At 38.5% G+C, this 9,190-nt stretch overlaps 1 protein-coding gene across 1 annotated transcript in view; it reads left to right on the top strand.

Moving 5' to 3' along the window:
• PRICKLE2 (prickle planar cell polarity protein 2) overlaps positions 1–9,190 on the top strand; it is a 362,756-nt gene that overhangs the window by 284,346 nt on the left and 69,220 nt on the right. Inside the window, exon 5 of the mRNA XM_042447451.1 lies at positions 7,425–7,566. Within this exon, the coding sequence (XP_042303385.1) occupies positions 7,425–7,566 (142 nt within the window). The remainder of the gene's footprint in view (positions 1–7,424; positions 7,567–9,190) is intronic.

Genomic DNA, 9,190 nt, shown 5'->3' with positions numbered 1-9,190 from the left:
TGAAACACCATACCTCCACTGTGACTCGAAGCAGCTTTATTTTGGCTGTCTGTAACAGGCCTAGGTAACATTCATTTTTACTACAGAACTTCTCCCCAGTTAAGACAGGTTTAATATTCCCCATTTCTCATGTTCCTTTTTATTTCATTCCCATCTTAACATAATTATTTTGGAACAACACAGTTTGAATTAGTCATTGTGATGCCAAAATCTCTCACCTTCTTTTCAATTCTATAGCCAGTTTTTCCCTTTAATTCTATTTGGTCTTTCAACTCTATATCTTTAGTCAGCACCACTGTCTTTCGTTCATTGATTTTAAACTTTTGATACCATTACAGCCAATTTTCCAAATTCTTTTAGTACTTCTTTCAACCTTCCCACACTTCCTAATGAATTTCTCAAAGTTACCATCAAGTCATCTGCAAAAGTTCCCAGTTTATGTGGATTTTTTAACCTAAGTACCTGTAATCTTCTTATCATTTCTTATAGCTCTATTCAAGATAAATAGTAGTGGAGATAGTGGGCACCCTTGTCTCTTTCTTTTCTGTATTTCACATTGGTTAGGTAACTCCCCTTTCACTATTATTGAAGTAATGAATAAATTGATCTTACCCATGTCATAAAGTTGTCTCCAAATGCCATCTCCTACAGGACTTTAAAAATAAAAGTCTAGTTTAAATTGTCAAAAGCATTCCAAAAAACCAATGCACCTTGTTTGTCATTATTTTTTCCTAAGTATTCCCATAAGTTTAAGACATTTCTGATATTCTCTCAGGTCTGAAACACACAGGCAAAATGGTGTGGTTTGGGGCCACATTGGGGGCATGGCTGGAAGCCATGTTGATACCACACCAAGCAAGAAGAACTGAGCCAAAAAGGAGGGTATATAATCTGCTCCTTCTGGCAGCCCAGTTCAGGACTGCAGCAGGCCTGGCACAGTCCTTTTGGTCCATCTTCTTCAGGCCTGAGTTGTCTTTTAGGGAGAAATCCAGTTTGGTCTTCATGAATAAATTCTTGAAGAATAATTTTCAATCTGTCAGCCAACACCATCTTAAACAGCTGTAATTATTATTCAGCAATGATATTGGTCTGCCTCCCCCCCCCCCCAAAGTCATGTCCTGGTCTTGTCCTGGGTTTCAGCACTAATTTGCTTCTTGCCAACTATCCAGAATCTTCCCAGTTTGTAAAATTGAGTTCATAGTTTGTTGTAATGGTATCAAAAGTTCTTCCTCAAAGCACTTATAGTATATTGCAGATAGCCCATCTGGTCCTGGCCCAAGGCTGTCTTCTTAATTACCTCACAATTTTTTCTCAATGGTAATAGATGCATTATGGATCTGCTCTGTTACCCTATTATTTTAAGTAAAAATTGTTTCTTCGTGTACTCTTGAAACTTCTTGACTTTTATACAAGGAGGAATAAAAATTATAAAATGCCTTCTGGTTATCTGTAAACATATCACTCTCTTGTGTTTTCAATGTCTCTTTCTATTCTCTTTCTTTTCTCAACTTATATGCCATTAATCTCCCCAATTTATTTGTATGTTCACAAATCTTTTGTTTTTCAGTTCAGTTCATCTTTATTACAGTCATAGTCCAGCATAGGTAAAAGAAGGTATACAGAATACAGAATAAAAGAAGGTAAAAACAAGGTTAAAAACACAGGTTAACAACCGTATTTAAAATATCATTTTAGATTCCAGTGTAGCAAGACAAGATTGGTACTAGTCTATTGTGGAGGACATTGCTTTATAAATTTTAACCACAGCTACACAGAATCTGGCAACATTATATGTTGTATCAGGGTCGATGTCTGAAAGCAACAGAAAAGTGTAAAATTGACTGGTGTGCCCTTGGTATTTATGCAATAGAGGTGCAATAAGGCTGTAGCAGATGTTCCTCTAGTATGAGCATTTGAGTAGTACATGTTCTATTGTCTTTATTTGGCCAGAGTCACAGGGGCATAGTCTGTCTGAGAAGGGGATCTTCTTATATCATCCTTCAAGTACAGGTGAGAGAAGGGCATGGCTGCCAAAGTAAAGGTTTTGAAACATCAACATTTTCTCCATTTCATTTACCATCCACATCAATAATTGCCTCTGTAAATTGTTAATATCTTCAATGACCATAGATTGTCCCAGTGACCTCTTTAACTCATCCTTTTTTAAATAATCTAAAATCAATTTAATGTTCTCTTTCATCTGAGGAAGTAGGCTCATGTATATGAAAGCTCATGCTACCAGCTTCTTTCTTTCAGTTAGTCTCAAAAGTGCTACAAGATCTTTCCCTATAGATTTTCCAGACTAACGTGGCTATGTCTTTGAATTCTTTTTCTTAAGTTCACCACCGTAATGAATAAAGCATCCTCTGATAAATGCTTTCTTTTCATCCCACACAACATCAATTTCCCTGTCTAAATTGTCTTCAGAAAAGTCTCTTCTCTTTTTCTTACATTTCCCAGCAATTATCTCATTTTTTTAGGACTGATTCATTTAATCTCAATTTAAACCCAGTCCTAGTTCTTTTAAGAACCAATATTACAAGATTGTGATCCAAAAAGGCATTATTCAAATCCTCTTCACTATCCAGTCTGTGTTACTGAGTCCGTGCCTGGTCATCTTCATCTGAAGAATTTTTCTCCCATTGCTCCTTCCCTTGATTCTGCCCTTTAGGTGCCTCTTCTTCTTTCATTTCCACTTCTAGTTCCCCGTCCTAATCTCTTCTGTGTCTTTTCATGAAATCTCTGACCTTGTCAAATAAATTAATTTTAAAACTTTAAACTACAAGTAAAGGTCAGTCCTTCCAGATTTTCCCATCTGAATGGAATCTTCTTCTGTTTTACTTTATTTACCAAAAAACTCTAAACCTTTCTTCAGTTTTGACTCGAAAGTGAACAATCACATCTCTGGGCAGATTTCTTGTCCTTGCCATTTTTGAATTTATTTTAAAAAGTCTGTACATTTCAAAACTTACATTCTTGTTACCTCACTCCAAAAAATCTCCCAATGCTTCAGTCAATTGTATTCTCAGATTTCCTTGGGAATCTCCTGACTTAGATACATCAACAGCCACAAATGCACTGGTCACTTATTAAAAGTTTGAATAAACTCTTATTTGCCAATTTTTTGACAGTATAAATTTTTAGGTCCAATGGACCTCTACAAAATCCTATTTCAAAATTACTCTAGTATAAGACTATAAACAAACAGATTTATTGGTATCACAGCCAAAAACATAGTTTCAGTCCAGAAATCATTGGATCCACTGGACCATCCATAATATCAACACTGTCCTCAGTATTGAAAACTCCAAATTTAGCTTAGTTTAGTTTAGTTCAAAAAGGATGTGGAGAAATTGGAGCGTGTCCAAAGGAGGGCGACCAAAATGGTGAAGGGTCTGGAAACCATGCCCTATGAGGAACGACTTAGGGAGCTGGGAATGTTTAGCCTGGAGAAGAGAAGGTTAAGAGGTGATATGATAGCCCTGTTTAAATACTTGAAGGGATATCATACTGAGGAGGGAGGTGACTTGTTTTCTGCTGCTCCAGAGACTAGGACCCAGAGCAGTGGATGCAAGCTACAGCAAAAGAGATTCCACCTCAACATTAGGAAGAACTTCCTGACAGTAAGGGCTGTTTGACAGTGGAACAAACTCCCTCAGAGTGTAGTGGAGTCTCCCTCCTTAGAAGTCTGTAAACAGAGGCTGGCCATCTGTCGGGGATGCTTTAATTTAGATTTCCTGCATGGCATGGAATTGGACTGGATGGCCCTTGTGGTCTCTTCCAATTCTATGACTCTATGATTCTAGTTGCCCATCAGGCAGACTTAAAAGTCACCAGCCCCTACTTTCGCTTATTTTCAGATCACTATTGCACAATATACTGCCCTAAATAAGAGAATGAGCACATAGAAAGAAATGTGGGTAACTCCAGCCCCTGAATCCTTTGCTTTTCACATTTTCTAAAATCAGACATAGGAAATCTGGAAAGTGACACATTTTAAGCAAGTCACAATGCAGCGAATGTGTTTGGGGTATACCCTCCTTTTTTTTTCATTTAAGAGTTAATTTTTTAATCTGTGGAGGTTCTGAAAAGCTTGGGAAGGAGAGAGGAGAGGATTTTTCTCAGGGCCTAAATTTCACAAAGCTTGACTAAATGCACACCTCCTGTGCCAGAGCTCCAAACTATCCAATTATTCTCCTGCTGTAAAAATAGGAATGTTTTATATTACTACAAATTAGAACCCAGAGTGAGTTAGCACCAGCATATGTATGCAAATACAGTTAATTTATGGTTTTCTTTTTGAACTTTGGCCACAGTCCTATATCCACTCACTTTGGAGTAAGTCTCACTGAACTTAAGGAGACTTACTTCTAAACAGACATAAGCAGGTAAGATTGCATTGCTTCTTAATACATTGGGCTGCCTTACCTGCACTATTGATAGCTGCCTGTTTGCTAATACCAGGGGTAGGCAACCTGCGGCCCGCGGACCGGATGCGGCCCGGCGAGGCCTTGGGGCCGTCCCCAGCCTGATCCTGCCGCCGATTGCCACCGGGGCCTTTGGCGTCTCGTGCGAGGGGCATGGTGGGGCAATTGTCTATACAAGCCTCAGAAACATGCATTTATTTTAACATTTTTTTAAAAATCAGCAAATTTTTTCACGTGTCCTCCAATTTTTATTTAAAAAGTGCCCTCCATTAGAAAATTTTGTCCTACATTTGTCCCGGTTTATTTATTTATTTATTTTTAAAATTATTTAATTATTTATTTTTTGGCTTCGGCCCCCCAGTTGTCTGAGGGCCAGCAACCCGGCCCCCGGCTCAAAAGGGTTGCCTACCCCTGGCTAATACCATGAGCATGTGAGGATTGTTTTAAACACATACACACAAACATACACATGTATAATTATTGCTGTGCTGGATGGTGAATGTTTTTCTTTGACTTTGGAGTGTAAGATTTTTAGCTGCATTAAGAATACATAGGGTCCAGCCACGGTGACATTAGGACGCATTCTTAAGGTTAACTGTGAGCACAGTTGCTTCCCATGGATTTAGGTCTAATTCATTTTGCTAAAATAATGCAGTTTGACACCACTTTAACTGCCATGGTTCAGTGCTGTGGAATTCTGGGGATTGTAGTTTGGAGATATTTAGCCCTCTGTCAGAGAGCTCTGGTGCCCCCCCAAAAAACCCTACAAATCCCAAAATTCCATACCATTGAGTCATGGCAGTTAAAGTGATGTCTAAATGCATTATTTCAACAGTGCAGATTAGACCTTACATGGGGTTTCATTGACACAGATGTCATTCAGAAGAAACCCTTAGGCTCTTTAGCTCACACTTTGATTCTTTAGTGGTTATTCTGAATGAGTGTGTAGCAGGATGCAACAGTCTAAAACATGTGAGGGAAGACCTGAAAATATGATGGAATGGCCAATGACACACTTCCCAGGAACTTAGGGCACACTTTTGGCCATATCTGGGTTGATCTTTTCTTTGCACTTGTTTTTTAGAGGTACAGGTGCTAAGGCAGAAGCTGGTTGTTTTAAACCCCTCACAATTGATGTTCATCCTAAACTTGTTACACACATGCATGCGCGCACACATACTTTCACAAATATTGGGGGGTTTTCAAGGTGGCGAATCCTTGCCACTTGTGTTCAGATAGTGCTCTTTTGGCTATATAGAGATTGCCATGTGATGAATGTGTTTGTTGTTAATATATGTGGCAATAAATCACCTTCAAATTTCTATTCAGGCAGCAATTTCAAGCTCCAACATCATTCATGCCAGATGTCTGTACTTGAATCTTGCACCTGTATTTACTCTTGAATGAATTACTTGAGAAGGTGTTTTCAAAAGCATCATGTGGTCTGAGACTGGGCCTGCTTTATTTAAAATTTCAAAATGATACCAAATTTAAGGGGGGGAAACCAAGGGTGCACAGACTATCTTTTATGCATGGCCTCTTTGACATGTCAAAAGCTGGAGTCAGCTGAGTTATTTTCCAAGGAAGAAATGATTTGTCTATATGTCTCCCTTAAATAGCTTGGGTTTTGTGCAGAGAAATTGTAGTGTATATTTTAATCATTTAAATGCAAGCCCTTTTAATCATCTTGACAATACTTTGTTGGCCTTGGCTTAAGTATGAGCCCTGTTGCAATGTGCAAGCAAATAGTTTTGAACTTGCCCAAAGTTTTACAGTCAAAAGCTTGTTACCTTCTTTTGAGTGCCACTGAAGTACTTTTTAAAAAGGCTTGTCTACTGAATCAGAATGTAATTTATCGCTCCTCAAGTTGGAGTTAAGCAGTTAATAAATTAGCATTGGTTGTTTGACTCCAAGGAAGCTAGGCAAAAATTATAAGCTGGGCAGTTAATTTTGGATTCTGGTAAAATACCCTAAAGGCACCAAATCCCAGCTGTTCTTGGAAGCTAAGCAGGGTCAGCCCTAGTTAGTACTTGGATGGGAGACTGGCAAGGGATACCAGGTGCTGTAGGCGATATTTCAGAGGAAGGAACTGACAAACCCCTTTCTGAATATTCCTTGCTTAAGAAAGCCCTATGAAATTCTTGGGGTCACCATAAGTTGAGAGGCCACTTGAAGGCACATAGACACAAGAAACATCTCTGTGGCAACAGCAGGAAGAAAGTGGTAGAAAACCATGATCCAAAAGTGTGCTCTTACTTTTCCTTAAAGTCCCCTGTATTCCAGAAAAGCAATGGTGTTATACCCTGGCCTTGCCCTGTCCCCCATGCAATTTTTTCATGATCTTGGATCCGCCCAGCTATCCAATAGCAACTGCTGTGGCACATAGACATCTGCCACATGTATATGCAGCCCATATTTTGGATAATGTGGGTATTTGTACATGGGAACCATCAGTTAGCATCATGACTGTGACAGTCCTAAGCAGTGAAAGCAGGTGGTTTCCATGGTGTTGAATCTGCTCTGGGTTTTAACCTGAATTTTAATGGACCTATCTAAGGTTCTGAAGTATATTCAGCACCTTGTAGTGCTCTTCTAAGGCTTAGACTGAACCCCATAGCAGATTCACTGTCCCTCTGACATGAAAGTCACCACAGGGGAAGAATAGGAAGCATGTGACACAAAAGCAATAAGAAGAGAAGGAAAGAACAAAGAGCTTTGCAAGTATTTGGTTTTGGCTCAGATCTCACTTACTGAGGAAAACAGTCTGCACTAAATAGCAAATTACATCTATTTACAAACATGAATTTCCTTTCTGTGCATCAAATTTCATAAGACAGCCAGATTGAGTAATAAATATTCCAAAATGCAGATAAATTTCATTAAAATGTTGATGTCTTATGGTTGGTTGGCAGCAGAGTTGTTGATCCATGCTGTGCTGTGTTGAGTTAAATTTTTCTGATTGCTGTCTAACTCAGATTATTGCAACTTCTTCTCCAGGTACGATATTGCAACTCATTGGACGAGGAAGAGAAAAGAGAGCTCAAACTCTTCAGCAATCAGAGGAAAAGGGAGAACCTAGGCAGAGGCAATGTTCGGCCATTCCCAGTCACCATGACAGGAGCAATTTGTGAGCAGGTAGGCTAGGGATGGAAATCTTCATAAATGTCATTCTTGAAAACAAGAATGAATACTTTTACTATTTTTCTCCTCACTGTGAAAAAGTTGTCAAAAACTTCTCAGTTTTAGAAACTTATTTGCTGTTCAGGACTTATTTTGCACAAAAAATCATTTTGTCTAAAAAAAAACATTTCTGCACAGAAAACAAGTTGCTTTTTTAGCAGAAATGTTTTTTGGCACAGAAAATAATATTTTTGCACAGGAAATCTTTCTCTGCAGAAATGTTTTTTGGCGCAGAAAATAATATTTTTGCATAAGAAATCTTTCTCCACAGAAATGTTTTCTTACCAAAACGGTGGCTTTCTGTACAGAAAATACAGTTTTCTGTGTAGGAAACCTATTTTTGTGCCGAAGAAGTCCTGAACTGTGGAGATCCAGGGTTCTCCTCATAGGCTTGATAAATTTGTTTTTCAACCATTTCTCAAATATGTTTGAATAGTCTTTCCATCCTTAAAGTAGGCCAGACTTTTTCCCACTCTTGCTGGGTAATTTTTTTGATTTGGGGGAAATTACTATCTTGTGATGTCAGCAGACATGTTTGTTCTTTCTTTTCACCCTATGAACACTCTTGAATATGAATCCTTATTAATTTAATTCCCTGCAGAGATATGGAATTTAGTATGTGTATCGCAAGGCTATATTTGTATGTTGTATGCTGTTCTGGGGCTGCTGACAAGGAGCCAGAAAAACAATTTCTCTGTCATCATCTTTAGGGGAAAGCTTAGGCTACAAGCCATAAGCAACTTAAATTGGCTGACAGCCATAAACGAAAGGGGCATATATCAGTGTGCTTGCACCAATTTCAGAAGGGCTTTAACCAAATTCTGAAGCCAAAATAAGCGACTTAAATCTCAAATATCAATATCAAATATCAAATATCAAAAAATCTCCTTCTAACCATCCATCAAGAAGCCAAGCCCTTCCTCCAGTCCATCTGCCTTGGTCCAGGCCTCGGAGGTGGAAAAGATCTGCTGGACCTGATCCTATTCCCCACCACCACTCCCTTCTCCTTTTGTGTCGTGTCTTTTAGATTGTAAGCCTGAGGGCAGGGAACCATCTGACTAAAAAATTGATGTACAGCGCTGTGTAAACTTACAGCGCTTTATAAATAAAGGTTAATAATAATAATAATAATAATATAGTGCTCATCAAAACTCTTTCTAGATTTGCATAGTACAATGATTACCTATTACAGGAAACTGAAAGAACTTAGTCTGAACAGTTGTTCAATGCACTATTGATGCTTAGTTCAATAAGTAATATGCTTTCTCATTCTCAGCACAGACATGCATATTCTCATTCAAATATTTTATCTACTGATGTTTTAGGATGAATGAGATGGAAGATATATCATGAGTACATGTATATGTATGAGTACATGTATATGTATGTATGAAATTTAACACGAAAAAATGTAAGGTACTGCACTTAGGGTGGAAAAATTAAATGCACATATATAGGATGGGGGACACCTGGCTGAACAAGAGACTTATACATGTGAAAGGGATCTAGGAGTCCAAGTAGACCACAAGTTGAACATGAGTCAACAGTGTGATGCGGCAGCTGAAAAGGCCAATGCAATTTTA

The sequence above is a fragment of the Sceloporus undulatus genome, chromosome 2 (assembly GCF_019175285.1).
Source record: "Sceloporus undulatus isolate JIND9_A2432 ecotype Alabama chromosome 2, SceUnd_v1.1, whole genome shotgun sequence".
In the NCBI taxonomy this organism is placed as follows: Eukaryota; Metazoa; Chordata; class Lepidosauria; order Squamata; family Phrynosomatidae; genus Sceloporus; species Sceloporus undulatus.
This window is presented reverse-complemented; position numbering and strand designations above follow the sequence as displayed.